This window comes from Chamaea fasciata, unplaced genomic scaffold, assembly GCF_029207755.1.
Source record: "Chamaea fasciata isolate MVZ Bird 193981 ecotype frontalis unplaced genomic scaffold, bChaFas1.0.hap1 SCAF_7, whole genome shotgun sequence".
Taxonomy (NCBI): Eukaryota; Metazoa; Chordata; class Aves; order Passeriformes; family Sylviidae; genus Chamaea; species Chamaea fasciata.
Genome location: NW_027094092.1, coordinates 1,611,858 through 1,631,394, shown reverse-complemented (window position 1 = coordinate 1,631,394; position 19,537 = coordinate 1,611,858). Strand labels below are relative to the sequence as shown.

Genomic DNA, 19,537 nt, shown 5'->3' with positions numbered 1-19,537 from the left:
AGGGTCTTCTTGGAGCACATCTGCTTTCTCCTTGCCTTTTCGTTAGTCAGCCATCGGACTCTGCTCCATAACTTACCATATTCAGAGCAAGGGTGAAAAAAAGTAATTTGGATGGAGGGCTGGGATGCTGCGTGTTGATCTAGTCGTGATACATGTCGTTGATAAGACAGGTTTTTCTTATTGTATTTGCAAAATCTCGTGTTAGCGATATAATCACAAAATAATGAAATCACTTAGGTTGGAAAAGGCCTCTAAGATCGTGGAGTCCAACCATCAGCCAAGTCCACCTCTAAACTGCTAAAAGATTCACCCAAAAGGATCAGTAAATCTGCAGGCTGAGCCTCATGCTTGTACTAAAGCTTTTAACTCACTAATCTGTTGAGGTGCTTTTTTGTGGTTTACTACTTTTATACAGCATCAATTAACTTCTAAGTATTTAATTTTTTTCTTTTAAAACTTCAGTAGAAGGGGCATATTGAAGGTTTAATTACAGGGTGGACAGGTTGAGGCTGGAACCAAAAAAGGCTGATCTGGAACCACTGCTTATGATCAGATTTCCTGGCATTTATCTATGGGATTAGAAATACTCTGCAGCTCATAAATCCCCCGGACTTCGTATCTTTCCAAGAGCTTCTGTGGCACCAGATTCAGGAGTGGAAACTGGAATGAGGGAAGCTCTTTTTTTTTTTCTCAAATCTAGATGTAGAAGGACTAAGCCACTGAGCAGAAGCTTGTGCTGGACTGCGGAAGAATCCCACTGAGAAATTCATGGGGCTTAAAACTGGGCCTGGGGGCTGTAGACCAAATATTTGAGGGCTGGCTGAGCAAAGAGGCCAGAAGGAGGAGACAGCAGAGGAGTGGGAGCTGAAACACAGTGAGCACCAGTGGCCTGGTGAGAATGTGGGGTCAAAAAGAGGGAGGCAGTGGGAAGAGGGAGCATTTGGGATAAGGAGCCTGCAGGGAAGCGTAGGGATGAGGTACAGCGAAAAAAAAAGATTTCTGAGAGGTGGGAACAGGACAAACGTAACGGCAGGAGAAATCTGGCTGTAGACGAACAGAGCTCAGAGTTAAGGGTCTGTGACCACTAAATATCTTTCCTTGTGGAATTTGTCTTGAGCTGAAGACCATCATCTCACTGACCCACTCCGCATAATAAATATTTGCAAAACACACCGGCAAAAATGAATGTCACCTCACATGCCTGTTCTCATTTCCCACAGAGGATGATAAGTCTCAGACTTTATACTAGACGTGGACACAGCAGAGATTTGTGATATGGTAATTGATGTATTTTATGTTCTGCTTTTTCTCCATGTGGAAATCGATTTTCAGGCATGCTGGATGCTCAGAGGCATACCTAAAGCCAGTAGAGACCTTCTTTGGATCTTTGAGGTCTGCGTTGTTCTCCTGTCGTTCTCGGATTTGAAAACTCGAGTGCCAGCCTTCTCTGCTTTGTCTCCTACAGGCAGTGCACACCTTTAACACTCCTGTCTCAGTCCCACGTCTGTGACGTGGGGGTGATACCAGTCCTTCACCTCAAGTACTCACTGACAGATCAGACAAATAGAAGGTCTCAAGGTGACGAAATGTATAATTCTGTGCTCAGTGCAGGTTCTGAGCAGTGTTCAGGAAACAGGGACCGGGCCACAGTGAACAGCGAGGACAAAGAAACGCTGTGTAGATGTTCAGAGGGGCGGGTGTGCAGTTGTGTAGCTAAAGCCTGCGACAAGATAAGTTCAGCAGTCAGGATGTGCAGGCAACTTCAATCCAACATTTCCTACCCTCACCATGCCTTCCAACATAATGGCTTTTTAATACAATTTTGTGCTGTATTAACTTAGAGATTAAAAAACATGCAGTGCTAACATCCTTCTGAGTTATACATTAAAAATGTGGTGAGAACACTTTCCTGAGCCGTGATCTTAAAATAGACCATCATCGAGTGAGTGAGGCATAGAGAAGGAGCCTGGGGTAGTGTTTGAGTGTTGCAAGAGTCACAGTGAGTGGTCTTCTAGGAATAAACTTCACACCAGTGGCCCCCAGTCCGAAACATGTGTAGAAATATGTATAGGAAAAACAGAAGATAGCTGTCTAATTGGGTATGAGAATTACATCCTAAACTGTCAGCTCATTGTCCTTTATTTCTTTCACCCCAATGGGGCATTTCTTCAAAAAAAAAAAAAAGGATGCTGTTCCCATTTTTATGGGGAGTGTTGAAAAAGTGTTTTAAACAGGCATAATACCACCAGGGGAAAGCTGGCACAGGTTGCTGACAGTGTTTTTGGCCCTATAAGTTGCCTCAGATTTATTCACATGAAGACAGATTAATTTTGGCTGAATTCAGTATCTGGTTCTGAATAAGCATCTACTCTCTCCTCATCTGCTGCCTCCTCCTACTCTCTGAGTTCACCTCCCCCCGGGTTCTGTTCATGATGTGCGGTTATTGCAATAACCCCAATACTCTGTCTCACCATTTATTTTCCCATTTCCCCTTTCCCATCCTCTCTGTTGTCTTCCTCCTCCATTACCATGTAGCCGTCGATCATTTGCTCAGCACTGTAAGCTGCTGCATCCCAGGTGATCGTGGCAGGTTTTTTGTTTCAGTGGGTGAAAGAGGAAAGTGAATTTTTGTTGGGCAAATCAGTACAGGTGTGAAAGCACTCTGAGGAGAATCACTGAAGCAAAGGCAGGATCTGTGGGAAAGAAGTCAAGGCAAACCAGAGAAGGAAAGTGGGAGAGTGTCATGACGTGGAAAACTTGAGAGTGAAGGTGAGGATTTGGTGCCAGAAGGGATGGTCACCCTGCAAGTGGACTTAAGGGGAGTCAGCGTGCCACTGGAGGCAGCACAAAGGGTATTTTGTTCAGTCATTAATCGTGCTGTGGAATGGGTACATGGGAAACAGGAGGACCACAGATGAGCACTTGTGCTGAGGATGACTAAGGCAGAAAGCAGCTGAGCTCTGGTAGCTGGAAAGAATACTCCTCTGGCTCTTCCCCATTTAGTTCTCCTTCAGGCTGCTCACCAGCAGAGTTTTCTCTCTTGTCCTGGTTTCGGTAATAAGGTCTGATTACAAAAAAAGTGGGAGGGAATGGTCTGAGATCTTGCAAGAAGACACTTGCCAGCTGTGGAGTTGACTTAGCAAGGCAGCGCCGGGACGGAGTACAAAGCAAAGTTTGCTTTGCTTTGCAGAGCTTTATTGGTTCATGCAGATTGTATCTCATGGGAAACACAAGCTGATGCTGGGAATGGATGAGCTTCTGGCCCTGGTCCTGGTGACACATCTGGATGTCACACTTTTGGGCCTCTTCCTACCTACCAGGGCAGGAGGTACAAAAGGAAGAGACTCCTCCTCCTCCTCCACCACCTCAACCAACCAACCTTACGCCCTGCAATGCAAAGCTCTGGTCCTTGTCTTGCACCTGCAATGCAGTGACTGTTCCTCTGCTTTATCCCCGGTAGTCACTGGGAACGACAGAGCTCAGAGAAATTGCCGCAGAGACAGACTTTTACAATAACAGGGAGAGTTTGCTTGGTATGTTGTAAATAAGGAACAACGTCCTAATGGTGTGGCACAGGAAGTTTGTGTGACAGGGATATGAGGCTCGAGATGACAGGGTTATAGAATGAAAGCAAAAATAAAGGTTCCTAAATAAATGTGAAAGCTGTCCTAGAACACTGATGCAGAATTCAGGAAGGGCTGGAGAATATCTGCAGAGGAAACCTTTCCCCGGGTGCAGTTGATTGTGCAGTCCTGCTTCCCTCACCTTATGGGGCTAAGCCAAATCTCTGGAAAACAACCAGGAATGATTTGTGCCATCTAACCTTCATCTGACTATGGTCAATGTTGTTGGTGGTCAGTTTGTGTTTAAACTGTTTTTGTGACTTGGGAATAGCCCCAGAGTTTTCTGCTCTTTGAAGTTCCAATTAGCCTGTCCAAAAGCTGAGTCAACACGGGGTGCCTGTGCTGGTTTCTTTTTTTGTTTCTATCCATGTTCACATCTAGTGCTAGCCCCACTGATTGCTCACTACTATTCTTGAATCCTCTAATTCTAAATACACTTAGGCCTCCTAGATTAAATTCTGCTGCTGCTACTTCGTTATTTCTCTCTCAGGTTTTGCCTCAACACCCCCCCAGCTGCAAATTTTGGGGCAAATTTTGCAGGACTTTTCCATGTAACCTACCGCACTGCGCAGTGGGTCCTGCCTCCATTGGGATCCTTAATGCTGGTGTAAGCACACCTTGCAATAGCACACTGGCATTTTGTGTCTCTCACGCTGCCGAGTGCTCTGCGCCAACCTGAACTCTGATTTCTGCAGCTACAGGGACAGGTTTGGGAACATCTGAAAGGAAGATGGAAGTTCTCCCGCTGGTGACACAGGAGAAAAAACAGCGGATATAAATGAATGTTGGCCTGTCAGGCTTTCTATGGACCTGATCCACTGGCTTAATTTTAAGTGTTTGCAGTAGCTTGAACTATTCTTCTAACTGAGGAAAGCGTAGCCAGGGCTCACTGCAACTCCAAAACAAAGACCCAAACTCATCTGAAGATGCGTGGATGATATTAATTGATGTTTAAAATGAATGCCTCTATTTGCAGGAATCTGCAATGCAAACTAGGAGTTTCAGAAAGTAATGCATATTATAATTAGGGCAAGCTTTTAAAGATGCTTTGAAGTCCTAAACATTTTTGAAATTCAAATGTGGGATGGAAATAAAGGAATCTACACAATAAAGGGGCATTAAATTATGTCTCCCAAAATTTCACTGTTTTATAGATGTAAATATATGCCATAATTAGTGGTAAGTAACATGAGGAGGATAGTTAAGTTTATTCCTATTCTTATTCAAAACAGCTGTGGCATGAAAAATAATGCTCCTTCTCTTTGTGATACACTGGAACAAACAATTTACCCATGTAATCAGTGTTCAGAAATGGCTTGTGCCTGTGGTCTCCTCCCACCCCCTCCTGAATTTATCCCCATGTGCCTCCAGCCGTCTTAAAAAGGTGCAGAGATTCTTTGTGCCCTTCATTCACACACACACAATTGTGGTACTGCCTTTTTTTTTTTTTTTTTCCCCCCTCTTTCTTTCTATTTTTACGTGTAATTTATATTGCATAATCCAGAATCTTGGAGTTCCCTCCACACGCAGACACACACACGCAGCTTGACTGGCAAATGATCTGCAGCTCACAAATGGGGCCCGGAACATGAATGGCTCCATGGCCAGCATGCAAATGTATGCAAAACAAATTAGATATGGAAGAAAGCAGACACCCATTTGCTTTTCCCCATCTCAGCCCTCTGGCACAGGGAGCTGGCGTGGTGCTGAGGAGGACCCCTGTGCAGACTGATGCTGGATTACGAGTGGAAAGGGGCTGGGAGGCCGGAGCAGCTTGGCCTGTCCATCACCAGCCCAACCATGTGGCAGACCTGGACACAATTCCTGAGCTGCGCAGCAACGTGCCAACGGCCCAGATGCTCCCGCTGGAAAAAATTGCTTCACAGTTTGGAATCCCTGCTCTTTGGTGGAGCTCTGGAGAGGAGGAGGGGAGGCACATGAGCAGCACACCTCCCCACAGCCAGCGGCTGCTCAGACCTATATGTTGTTAATAAGCGACCTTGTGTGCTTAATGTTAGCTACTGGGTGCCAGTGCAAACTGCTCTGGCCCTCCCCACATCCCGCAGTTTCCAGTAGGTGCTGTTTTCCTTCTGCTCAGCAGGATGGGTTTAGACTCTTCTCAGCAGTTTTTGCTGGAGTTGCTTTTCTGTTAGCCAAAGCTGTTATTATTACACAAGCGCTCTACCCTCTGCCCCTGCCTCTAGCACAGAGCCTGAGAGCTCTTGGGAAGGGAATGGGAAGATGGTTTTTTAAATTTATTTTTGCTCTTTATTTTGGTTGCAGCCATCTCTCTTTAGGTGCAGGCTCCAGCACACTGGCAGAGGCTTCTCCATCCAGTGGGTCAAAGACTTGGTGCTCTTAATATGTAATATTTCCAGCGTCACCCATTGAGAAGCTGTGCTTTATTAATGAATTAATCGTGCTCTTGCACTGGGGATAGGGTGCCAGAAATCTGAGTGCCTCTTCCACCTCTAAGTGCATTCAGCTAATATAAAACTCAGTGCTCAGAAATAAATCTAAATTAGAGTTTTACTCTTGAAAGTAAAGAGAAAAAAAAAATTAAAATTCCATTTGTGGTTTTGGGGTTTTTTCCCCCCCCTAAATTGTATCGATCTTTAAAACTCAGTGAGTAAACAGACTCCTGCTCATCACATGTGATCATCCCATAATGTTTGAAATGCCATAAGATTTGAACTCATGCCAATATATTTGAAGTCACCATTCAAAAAGTTATTTACCTCTGTAGGCAGCAACAGTGCTCCCCAGTGCCTGGAGCCCAGAGCACCGCTGCCTGAGAAGCTGTACAGGAGGGAAAGCTGTTTCACAGCTCAGGAAAGCTTGCAACCTGTGCCTGAAATGCAGGAGAACAGCTGGAGACAGAGCACCACGGAAATAATGCGCCAGAGCTGGTAGCAGCACTCCAGAGGCTTGGCTGTTGTCACCTTTTTCCCCAGGATCATTGAAACAGAAAATTACAGGGAGAAGCCTAATAAGATGTATTTCTGCATTTCAGTTTTTGTTGTTATTATATTTATGTAGTCTTGCCTGTCATGTAGCTCAGGCAGTGATCCTCGCTAAGTAATGTTTGCCTTTGGACAACACCAAGCCTACTGGAACTAGAGCATCCCTGTCAGATACTCAGTTGGGTCAAAAAAAGACCCCAAGTAAGGGGATTTCTCCTCACCTGAGAATTGTGTCAGCATTCCATGGCCGTCAGGGTTACCAGCCCCTGCTTTGTTGCTCATTTTGCTCTTGCTTAGCTTTAGCTTTCTGCCTTTTAATGCCCTTTTCTGCAAGATTTAATCTAGGAGAGGGCTCTTCCCCATGTAGCAACTTGTAGGCTATGACAAGGTTGTGGAAAAACTTCCCTTGGAAAAAGTATGTAGATGGAGTTTCATTAGTCATTCAGTACAAAGGATGTTTTCCAGACCTGAAATCATTCTTGTAACTCTTTGCTGAACACTTTCCAATTTTCCAACATCCCTTCTAAAATGTAGACACGAGCCCTGGAATCAATGCTGTAGTAAGGAGCTAAAGCTGAATGCCAGGGCATTCATTTATAACACATCACTTTATTCCCAAGTCTCACAGACAAAAAGGTAGCTTATTTTTTTTTTTTTGTCATAACCTTTTGGAGAAGGAAAAAAAAAAAACAGCAAAATTTTTTTTTTTAATTTCGTCAGTTTGAAAAATGCAATTCAGCTTTCAGATGTGTATGTTTAGACAAATCCCTTACTGTTTAAACCATAATAATATTCTTAAGTCCTTAAGAGAAAATTGTCATAGTACTAAAAGAGGCTTTGGCGAAGCCTTCCTTTAAGAGCATGTGCTTGCCAACTCCTATGATTTTTTAATGCTGGTGTTAGACTTTTATGAAGAGTCTTCAGGTCTCAGCAATCTCAGCAATTAGTTGAATGTGAGAACTGTTTACAAAGAGAATTCTGTCCTTCCTTGAAAACACCTTCACTGTGTGCTAGACTCAAAAAATTGAAGAGCAAACAAGTACCTAAAGATAATTTTCATCTATATGATCGTCATGGGACTTTTGCAACCATGTTGTGATTGCTTAAGAGTAAATCATGACAATTGAGTGATCGTTTGAAGGGTTCCTCACTGTAACATCAGGCCCCAGCCAGGATGTGTTGTGTGCACAGACCTCCCGGCGATTTCAGCAAGGGCTGGAAGAGCGGTGGGAGTGAACAACAGGGTGACAGATGGCCACATGTGTTACTTTTCCAGGTTAAATGTCAGCATGTAAATAGAACAATTAGATTGGGTTTTTTTTCAATGGGCTTCAAAAATCAGAAGGCAGCAGATAAAAAGTCACCCTTTTTAAACTCTCCAAACATTTGCTACTGCAGCTCGAAATGCAGGGTCTGTGCGGTCGATTTTTGACCACGTGAAATTGTGAGGGGCGATTTAGTTTTGATTTCTTCAATGTTTTGCTCCTATCTGAAAGAAAATGCTTTGCTAAAATTTTTAAGGGATCACTTCTGTTATTATTATCATTAATTGCAGCAGTGCAATTGTTTTACCAGAAATGCCTCTTCTTCAGAAATTCCGGCGGAGCAGTGGTGGTGTGGCCGTTGGTGCTGCAGTTTGCCGTGTTTAGATGTTTGCCACGCTTTGATTGCAGGCCAGCTGTGATGGAAAATGGCATATTTACTCTCAGCCCTGACCAATTCCTCACGGCTCCCTGTGACAGCCCTGCTTTAGATGCACATTAAACATTAACTGCTGACCTGGTGCGAGGCAGGTGCAAGAAGCAAGGTGGAACGGCGGTAGGATTTCTTCCTCTTATGCAAAATACGTGAGTGTGGGGCTGTTCGTGTCACTGTTTGCAAACCTCAGGAGGCTGCTCCACTGATTAATTTACAAAGCCAGCCCCAAGTAATCTTAGACCTGTGTCTTCTCTGCGCCACAGACCAGCTCAGTGTGTGCTGGAATATTGCCTGACAAGGCCGTACCACAAACAAGGACTGCAGACACTAAGGAGGATTAATGAGTTGTTGCCAAGTTAAAAATTAAGTAGGAGTTAAAAATGACCTGAACAGCGGGTAGTGCTCCGAAATAGAATCATAGAATGGTTTGGTCATAAGGAGCCTTAGAGGTCACCTAAATCCAACACCTTCCACCAGACCTGGTCACGCTAAGCCCCAGTCGCTCTGACCTTGAACACTTCCAGGGATGGGGCATAGGTAAGCATACCAATAAGCAGGATTTTTAAAAAGTCTGACAGTAAACATGAAGGTGCCAGTCAAGCATTTTGTGTTCCATTTCTTTATTTGGAATAGAACCAAGCAGAGCTAGACTTGCAAGTGAAACAGCTGCAGAAGTGCCTTTCCCTGCTAAAATGCTCACCTCGGCGTAACTTTCATGTTCAGGTGATTCTTTGCTGTCACGCTGCAGTAGCTGATCAGCTATTTCCACATAAAAGGAAAACCCTGCCCACTGTCTCCCTGGGCATCAAAGATGTCAGCAGAGCTAATGCCTGAATCAACAAATCCAGCTGTGCATATCCCTAAAGCCTGCCTGTGTCCATATTAGCGTGCTTTTAAGTGGAGGGCTTTTGAAAATGGGTCCATGATGTCAAAGAGCAGAGCGGCAGCACTGCTGCAGGCCCGGGGAGGCTGGATTCAGCAGGTGACCTGTGCGGTTGCTTTGTAGCCAAATTAATCCTGCTGTGCACGGGGCTTAGATTCAGACATGAATAATTGAAGGTAGCGCTGTTCCTCACTTGATCCGGCGCGTCTTGGTCTCTGATGCTGCCTATCAAAGGCGGCTGGGGGGTTACTGAGGCTGCAGGGAAGTGCTGGGAGCCAGCAAATCCTTCCAGCAGTGCTTGCTGGCGGTGGGCACGGCGCTGTGCGCACGGGCAGCCTGGGGGGCTGTGTCACTCTGCTCCGTGGAGGCGAGTGTTTTGCTGAACCAATGCCATATGGCCCGGCAGAGCCTTATCGGAGACCGATCCTGCGGTGCCCAGCTGTCTCCCTCTGCCACGAGGATTGCACCGCTTTAAGACGGGAAAAGGAGAAAGTGAGCTGTGGCTTCTCTGGAGTGAGGTGGCTCGGCTGAATTTGGGACGGCGAGGCAGGTTCACTTCGGAGGGGTGGGCTGTGGAGCCAGGCTCCTCGCAGCTGATCATTCCTTTGCTCCAGGGAGTCCGGAGTATCTGCCGGACAAGAACGTCACCTGTAGCTCACAGAAATACCGGGACACCTTTTATTGTCTAAAGTTTTCGATAAATTGTTGGTTTCCTAAGGTTTTTACTGCAACAATTAGGCGGCCACTTCCCTGACAGGCTTTTTCTACTGTCGCTGTCATCACCATTAAGCTCCCTCTCTGATTTCTGAAAAGAATGGTGATCTAGTGACAGCTTAAGCTGTTCACCCTGTCAAATGAAAAATCCAGTCTTCACCATGCATTCCTTTTTCCCCACAGGCTGACTTAAACTGCAACATCCAAGATGATACAGGAGCGTTTTACGGAGTCACCAGTCAGTACGAGAGCTCAGAAAACATGACAATCACCTGTTCCACCAAAGTCTGCTCGTTTGGAAAGCAAGTAGTAGAAAAAGTAGAGGTGGGTGTTGTGATGGGATATGTGCCTTTAATCATTTTTTACCTGTCCTACACACAGAGCTGTGTGGTGTGGTCAGGTCTCTGGTTGGTTTGCTGTACAGTGATATTGCAGATGGGGATTAAGCCCCAGGCCCACATCTGTCACCTACAAAACAGTTTTTGTGGGGGAATTTTAGCCTAGAGCTGAAGGCTGAGCTTTTACAGATGTCCTGGTCACTGTTTATGTCCTTCTTAAACTAAGTATGTGTTCTAACCATGGTGACCATTTAAAAAAAAAAAAAAAAAAAAAAAAAGGTTTTAATAATTTCCATTATTCCAAGTTTAGGGAAAGCCAAAAATCCCCATAAACCACCATCTGAGCGATTGGTAGCTGGAGAGCAGAAGTCCAAGATTTTCAGCCATACCCTCCCTCAGTCAGTCTGGTTTTCTTGTAGCTGTGGTCCTACATCTTTCTGTAGTTCATAAGTTGCCTATTAAGTCACGAAATAATATATCTATGCTTGTATGTGCGCACTTAAGCGTAAATATATAAGCTTATTTTTGCTGTTCAAAACTCCTGTAAAATCATCTCGCCACAGTTATTGGCTTAATTAATTTTTACTCAGTTTGGGACTTTATACTCCTCATCTATTTAGTTTGTTAATTTGCAGGCTAGAGAACTAGTAGTGATATTATAACTTTTGATAATTAAGATCCCTTGCATTTTTAGCAAGGCCTTGCATAGGTGAGGCAGGGTGTCAGCAAGCAGACGTGTCTGTGTGTCTGAGCCGCTTTCTTTTTTTCCTGTCTACACACAAAAAAACGGGAAAAACAGATTTACCAGTTACTTTTTTTTCTGTCTCTGAATTATCTCATTCTGAATGGTTTTTATCTTTTTTTCAGACTGAATATGCAAGGTTTGAGAACGGCCGGTTTGTGTACAGGATAAACCGCTCTCCCATGTGTGAATATATGATCAACTTCATACACAAGCTGAAGCATTTACCAGAGAAATACATGATGAACAGCGTCTTGGAAAACTTCACAATTTTATTGGTATGGACTGGCTTTTTATTTTTCCACTTCTAAGATGCTCTCAGGCTTTGTGTGGCTTGCTCAGCTCGTAATGTCGGGAACCAGTTTCCAAACCCCTTAGTCACTGTTGCTTGCCAAACAAACCATCCCACTGACTTCAGAATAATTCTCCTGGAACTGGGCGCTATAGACGCTCAGGATGAAAAGGCTCAGCTGGCTGGGAGTGTGAGCAAACATCTTTGTCATTTTCCACAAATTTCAGCTTACTATTCCGTTTTTTTTCCCCATTCGAGTCTGGGGTTTGTAGGGAGCCTGAGGCAGTGACTTTGAACCATCAGTGTTCATCTAATGTGTCCTTGCCGGGGCTGGGTTACAGTGCTGCAGAGGTTAGTGGTGTTAATTAGTTCTTGGGCGGAGAAAACAGGCAGCAAACGCCCAACAGGTGACCTAAAGCACAGGGAATGGCCCACGTGGAGGCCTTTGAGCCGGTTTCATCCCGTGCCCCAGCTTGCTTCCCCTGTTGCTCTGTGGTGGCACCTCAGCCAGTTCTCAGAGCTGTGCGCTGCCGCTGCCCGGGGACTGGGGCAGGACCGAGGTGACACGGGTCCCTTCTTATTTCAGCCCTGCTGTTTCCAGGTGTGTGATGTTCTGTCTGCCTCTTCCTTCCCCCGCACAGGTGGTAACAAACAGGGATACACAAGAAACCCTGCTCTGCATGGCTTGTGTATTCGAAGTGTCAAACAGCGAACATGGAGCACAGCATCACATCTACAGGCTTGTAAAGGACTGAGCAGTTATTTATATATACACTTCATTTCACTTCTTTATCAAAACACAGACTGTAAACCTCAACACTAAGTGGCAGTGCCTCTGGCCCAACTTTCACCCACATTTTTCTAAATCCTGTTTTAGTGAAGTCATTTTTAATGTGTTCATATATAATTGTAGCTGTGAAATTCTGGTACAGTTGTAAAAATTATTTCTAAAACTTAAGTGTTCTTCAAATTTGTAAACCGCAGTTCTTTGGGAAGACTGTATTTAAGAACCTAACGCCTCTGTCTGTGGAGGCCTATTTTTAATTCTGATAGAAAAATGTATGACAGAGCATTTGCCATGGGGAAAAACTGACAGCATTTATAAGAATTTATTTTGGGTTTTTTTCCAACACGAAATACTTGTTTTACAATGCAAGTGGAATTGAAATGAATCTTTAGCTATAACTGTAAATGAGTACACAAAGTTAATAATCTCTATAGAATTATCTTTGTAACTAATTAGGGTGGAAGATATGGACGAATGTAATTCACTAAATTATTTTTTAAAAGGAAACATTTTTCTGTTTGAAACCAAATGAAAAATATAGCCTTAAGAAATGCCTGATAGAAACAGACAGGTCCTAAAATTAGGCAAATTTTGTATTTTTTTCTCAACGCTAAAACTAATCTTCTAATCCATTAAACTTTCAAACAGGTATTGCAGAGAAAGAAAACATCACCCCTTACCCCTAACATATCTAGTGTATTTTAAAAGAGTATAAAGTTGTATTGTACTAATATGAAAATTTGATTATTTAATGATAAAGATGGCTCATTTTGCAATAAGTAGGTAAATACTGAAGATTTAGACTTGCATTATATGTAGTCTCGTGTGTGCGGTTATATTTTATATGGACAACTATGTTTTCTAATAAGTTGAGCAAAAAACTTGCAGCTCTGAAATCAAGAGATGTACGGAAACAACTGACATTGTGACAGCATCGAGTCATTCGCAAACAGAGAGCAAAACACTGATGTGTTCGAAAGAAGTGCGTAACACCTCTGAAAGGATCAGCAGCTTTAATATCTGTGAGACGCTAGAAAAATCGCAACCAGCATCAGGCAAAGAAGATTGGAAAGTGGAGAATTGCCTTTTTTTTTCTCCTTTTCCTCTTAATCACGGTGCTCTTACACCTCTCCCAGTTGTCTCCCCGGGTCTGGCAAGGACCTTATCCGAAACAAACACACACCTACCACGTGGGGTCTGCTGTCCTCTTGGATGTGGTAGTGTTCATCCTTCTGATAAATTCAGGGAAGACTCCAGGAAGTGAAGCACAGCTGGAGATGTATTCATACTGTAAGGCTTCTCACCACAGCCATGGGTGTGAGCGGCTGTCTGGGGTCCGCACTAGTGACAGCAGCAGCCTCACCCCTGCCGTTCAGGGCAGAGGGTGGTGCTCAGCTCCTCTCCTCCTGCCGCCCCTCGTCGCCCAAGCAGAAGTTGTTTGGGCAGCTGCTGGGCCAGCAGAGGCCTCTCAGGCAGAACATTTGTCTGAAAGGCTGACCAAGCACAAGCCACCTTAGGGATCAGTGACGAGTTATCAGCAAAGAGGGTTCTTAGCAGAGGCTTTTGCAGTCCTGACTCGAAGTTCACGTTTAGCAGGCCCCACCTCCCTACCCCTTATGATACGTTCCTCCAGTATCATACTTTTTCCTCGTTACCAACAGCCGATTTAACACAAAACCAGCACAGTTCCCATGCACGGTTTAAGTGTAGAATGTACTCCCCTTTGGGCCCAGTGCTGTAGTCTTCAAACAAGCAAGTCTTATTCTTGTCTTTAAATTATATCCCTGCATAGTCCTTTCTTTTAGAATTGCCCGCTGTTGGAATGTCTGGACTAGGCTGTGGTCTAGGCGAGGTCGTGGGTCAGACCAGGGCCATCCCTAACACTCGTGAGATCTTGGGTTTGAGGAGGGTGCAAACACCACCGAGGGGAAGGGAGACTGCTTTAATCCCTCAGCCTGATCCGACTCCATGAGGTGGATGGTTTGGATGGTTGCTGTGATGTCTAGCTGTTACCTGCTTGTTGATACTAGGGCTGATGATCTTTCAGTTGATGCTCTGCGAAGTGAACAGAGAAACGTGTCCATGGCAAGGTCTCTTTTAACGCTCATTTTTAACACTAACGATCACGTCAGGAAAAGCACTGCATTGTAACAGCCTAACGGTAGCCCTTTATTCTAAGCACTTGGTGTTACAAGTCAAAAACTACTTCTTGGTTTTTGTTCTAAAGTTGTCTTTTACTTAGGGTTTGAATTGTGGGTTTGGTGATTTTTTTATTTTAATTTTTTTTTTTTTTTAAATAACAAGCAAACTCTTTGAGGCATATAAAGTATGTAAGTCAATTTGCAAAACCAGGTACAGGTTTTTGTTTGTGTTTTTTTTTTTTTTAGTAGGATCTGGCACACTACATATGCCATAACTATAGGGTATAAACGGTCACAATGTTTATTGGTGTTCACATACGTCATGTTAGGGAAATTGCTTCCATCGTCTTTTCTTTACACTTCTGTAAATGATCCATACCCTGTATATGTTAATTCTTAAAAGCCTTAATCCTTCAACTGTTGAGTGTGGGGTGTGTAGTCCAACAGGCTGCCTGTAAACTGTGAGCTCTTTTGTAAGCTGGAAGTACTTATCTTGTTACTGTTACTTTTTTGTAGGAACCTTTTAATTGAGAGCTGCCAAAGCATTACAATATGCAGTGCCTTAGCATGATATTAGAAGTACCTTTTAGCCTCTTAGCGTTAAATTTTATACATTGTTTTATTAATTGGTTCCATTTTTAAAATATCCGTATTTTTCCCCCGCAGAAACGCTCTTTGACTGCTTGGTCTAAACCAGCTGTCTGTACAAGTCAGTCCCACTGCAGTGAGATGCCTATACCAAAAGGAAAGGTTACAGATCCCTAGTTCTCCGTGAAAAGTGAATTGTATTAATGAATGCTGCCTTTTTAAATTTCATGACCAAATAATTAATTGTGACTCTTCTGCACTCTAGCATGAAAGTGCCTTTGGTTTGAAATTCCAGCTTAGAAAAGTGCTGCCATAATAATGACAATTTGTAGAGAGACCAAAAATATTTAGTTATCACCGTAATGCCTTTGGTTTATTGGAATAAGTTGAATCTACAGGCCTCCATTCACAAAAGAGCACCATTCATAGCAAAGGGATTTTGCTAATGATCAGCCTGCTGAAGAAAAATCTACTGTTTGCCGTTCCTAACAGCATTGCAAACCAGCAACTGATTCGTCTGTGACATAAAAATGAAAATATTCCCATTTACATTCTCTTCATCCGGTCACGCATCTGCATAACGAGAGATCCGTATCCTACAGAATTTCAGTGGACGAACACGGCTTCTTCGATCTCCTCTAATGACATTTTGGTATCTGTGAAGATTCTTTGCTTAGACAGAAGATTTTGTTTACAGAGTTGTGCATGCTGAAGGTCAGATGCATAAAACAAGAGGAACGTGGAGAACTGAGCGAGGGTAAATGCGATCGTGTGGGTTTAAGCATTGAAATGCTGAGTGTGAGCGTTGTGGATGAAGGTGCTGGTGGGGAAACTCTGGCCAGCACGACTCAAAACGCAGGGTTGTTTTGTTTTCCTCCCAGATGATGTCTTGGGGACAGAAAAAAAAAACAAAAAATAAACAACAAAAAAAACCAAAACAAACCCAACAAAATTAGCTCCTCTTATTAATGTGTCTGTATTTGATACCTTCTGTGAACGGGGGCCGTACTCTCCACCACAACTGAAATCGATGGGAAGAGGAGCAACATGTTAACAATTTTAGAAAGAACGAATATCAGCAAAACCAAAAGCTGTCAGAGGGATTATATAGTTGTGAATACAACGTTAACTTGATTTTTAAAGTATTTGATGAAAACTAAGATTAACTTTTTATATAGAGAAATATTGTGACACTGTGTGGTAAATATTGTGATAATTCAAATTCCCTTTCTCTAAAATATTATTTTTGTTATTCCTTCAAGGTCTAAATCTCACTTACCTCTAATAAGACAAGTTGAACTCGATGAGACTGAGGTGGGGCGAAGACACTTTTGGCCCACAAGCAGAACATACTTTTCCAGTTATTGCCAAACATTTTGGCTGTACTGGTCGATGTTTGTGATAAACGACACCTCTGTCTCGTTCAAACAAGCATAATGGTACCGTTTGGGGCTCTTAAAAAATTACTACTAACAAATGTAGTTTGACTTACTTGAATTCCAAACTGATTTTGTTTAGGTACTGCACCACTATTTTGAAGGAATCGCAGATCCAATGCCTGTTTCTCACTTTCCCTCTCCACCACAGCTACAGCTCAGCTTGGCAGTAGCTTGTCCCGTGGAGCCCCCACGGGACGGGCTGCTGGGAATAATGAAGGGTGTACATTAATGTTGAATGTAAGTAACTGGCCAGTCCGAGGCAGATACGACATTTGACTATGTGCTAATCCGTATCTATTTATTTTTCCACTGCGAGTCCCGGGGCACGCCTGCTGCCTGAAGCAGTGCCCCGGGGAGTTTCCTGGAGCCCTCAGTCACTCACACTGAGAGCCCTGATGTTGTGTCCCCCCCCTCCCCTTTCCTTTTCCCGTGAGGATACACGTGCCTGGGCACAGGCGGATGTGAGGAGTAGAGCCCGGCTTTGTCCTTTGCTCAGGATGATCTCCTTTCCCCCTCTTATCTTTCATAACCAGATATTTAGCCCTCCCCCCCCCCCCCCAAGAAAGATTGAGGCTGGATAAGTCAAAGTACAAGAAACACTCTGGACATCTTCATCTTTTAACTTTTCAGGTCATTCTTGCTGAGATCATGTAATTAGTTTTAGTGTGTAAATTAAATCTTAAATGCACTCAGTTGACTGAAAGGAGATGGATCCCTGTTACCTCCTTACAGAATATGTGTTTTTGTTTTTGTTTTGTTTTGTTTAATGGGCCTCTTGATTCAGGCTCATGACTGCAGACAAAAAATACAATATGTGCCTGAAAAAAAAAAAAAAAAAAAGACAAAAGAATTTTATAACATTGAAAACCTGAATAGCCTTTAATTCTTCAGTACATTTTATGTAAAACAGGTTGGGTTTTTGTTTTGTTTTGGGGTTTTTTTGCCATGTGCATTTGTTCACATTTGTAAATGACTTAATGGAATTCTCACTTTATGTTTATTTGTGTAATGTGTATAAAATGGGTTTGTGACTTAAGCATATTCATATATGGTCAGTGGTTACTTTAATATTGTACTGCTGCTGGTAACTTTTGATGTAGAACTTGCCTTTTGATGATAAAGTACCTCTAGGTTAGACAGTGAGGGAAGGCTCTTGGAAAAAAACTGAATGTTCTCCAATGTTTTCTTAACATATTTGCAGAAGCTTTCAAAAGGAGTTTCAGTCAAACCTCTTGGCAGTACAGTATTCTTGTATTTGTTATTGTCTGTGTGTAGGTACTGGTACCTTTTTTTTTTTTTTTGTTTAAAATGTTTTAAGTGTTGGCTTTAAAGTGAATTTATCTTTAGTATGATAGTAATATGAAAATTATAGGTTTTGTGTGCAGAGAATTTTTTTATAAAGTGCTTTGTAAAAAAAAAAAAAATGTATTCTAGCTTTCGCGGTACATATGTGTGATAACTTTAATATCCATGACAGTTAAGTGCAATTATTTCATCACTCTAAAAATGCTATTTTTGTGTCGGTTACTGCAGGTGTTTTCATGTCTTTGCAAAGTGACACATTTTGATGCCTTCTTGATAAAGTGGTAGAATTTTTGTAGCTTTCTAGAAACTTTGTATTCATACAGTATCAATTGAAAATAAAGAAAAATGAAAGTGTTTTGTGCATTGGGCGTAATCTCTTACATCGATCTCTTCTTCATGTTGCGTGTACCTTTCAAAACCCTTCTCCAAAATAGCACAAGGCCAGACAATGCCTGTGTACCTTCCTAAAGATGCAGGGGAGATCCAGCAGGATTTACAGAAGCCTGGAGGGACGGCACTCGAGGCTGGCACACCTGGAAGCTGTGTTCAATGAAGAATCCAGCATCCCAGTTCTTGTCTGTGTGTCTTCCTAAAGAAACGGTGGCGGATTCTCGTGAGACACCTTTTAAACCGCACCGTTGCAATGGGAAAAGCCACCCGTCTCTCTTAATTCCAGAAGCAGGAATGACCTGTTCAAAATATTGCAGAATAAATGGTACAAATACATCCTTAACTGAGCAACTAGAAGTGACTGAGGAGCACAGGAGTTATCTGAGGTTGTTTCTTCCGGGACACTGGAAGAAGTGAGCACTGTGGGAACAGAGGTCCTAAAAATGGGCCATGTTTTCAAGAGACTCATTTCTTGTTTTTCTTAAACCACCTGCCCCTCAGCTGACAGCTGTACCTGGTATGATGAGAGGATGAAACAGGATCAATTTGCCTCCTGCATTCATGAAGTGAATCCGCCTAGCTGGGGGGGGAAAAAAAAAAAAAAGAAAAAGAGAATAAGAGGGATATCCTGGATCAAATGAAATCAATGGGAAAAAGACCAGGACTTGGTAGAGGAAAAAAAAAGTACATCTGGCTCATCCTCTGCTTCCATGGGGGAGCAATGGCTTTTGAATAAACCACGTGTCCCTCCCACAGTCCCCAGTTCTCCTTTGGGTGGCAGATGTTCCACTGCTATTTTTGAAATGCCGGCAGAGCACCCCTCCCCTCCCCGTGCAAGATGAATGAATGGGGTGAGAACAAGGCACAGATATGGTCTGTTTTGACCCCGTTTTCCCTTCTTTGTTCCCATTAAGTATATGGCTTCAGCCCTTTGAAGTGTGTTCTCTGTTACAGAAGCAACCTGCTTCTTAATTAAGGTTCTGCTTCTTAATTAATGTAGGTTAAACCCATAAATCTTCCACCTCTGGGAAAACAACATGCAGCGTTTTGGGCTGGGAGTCCCCACGTCGTGTCACCAGGAGTTTATTGGGGGAGCTGGTTTCGGTGGGAGCCACAGCCCCTCCCTGCTGGAGTGTGGCACCAGGCTGGTTTGCAGGGACAGGGAACAAAGAAGCCAGAGCCGTCACTCCGTGCCATTTTATGGAGCACACAATCCATAGGTGGTCCACGGACTCTTCTGTGCACTTTTAGTTCTTGTTTCAAGGTAGAGCCTGCGAATCCAGGAGACATTTCAGTAACGGGAGGGCTCAGAGCTCAGCAATGTGTTAGCAGATGTCTGCAGTCCCCACACACAGCTCTAGCTGTTCATTCCATCCCTGACCTTTTGCAGCCTCACCATTGTTGTGAGGGGCCCCTTGAGCAGGAGCAGCTGAGCAATCTGTTACCCCAAACAGAGGCAGCTTGGAAATGCTCATAAATAATTACCTGCCTTGTGGGGAGGTGTGACACTTCACTGGTAAACGGCCGTGGATTGTCCTGGGGTTGCTGATGTTCCCTCAGAGCTGTGCTGGGGACACTAGAAGGTGGTAAGGGCAGAAGGGAGTGGGGAGAAGCACTGTGCGGGGAGTGGAAGG

At 43.5% G+C, this 19,537-nt stretch overlaps 1 protein-coding gene across 3 annotated transcripts in view; it reads left to right on the top strand.

Moving 5' to 3' along the window:
• Nucleotides 1–17,878, top strand: part of TEAD1 (TEA domain transcription factor 1) — a 156,007-nt gene extending 138,129 nt beyond the window's left edge. For all 3 annotated transcript variants that reach the window (XM_066187197.1, XM_066187196.1, XM_066187195.1), the window contains 3 exons: nt 10,065–10,205; nt 11,087–11,239; nt 11,895–17,878. In XM_066187197.1, coding sequence (XP_066043294.1) covers nt 10,065–10,205; nt 11,087–11,239; nt 11,895–12,008 — 408 coding nt within the window. In that variant the 3' untranslated portion in view covers nt 12,009–17,878. The remainder of the gene's footprint in view (nt 1–10,064; nt 10,206–11,086; nt 11,240–11,894) is intronic.
• The last annotated feature ends 1,659 nt before the right edge of the window (nt 17,879–19,537 follow it).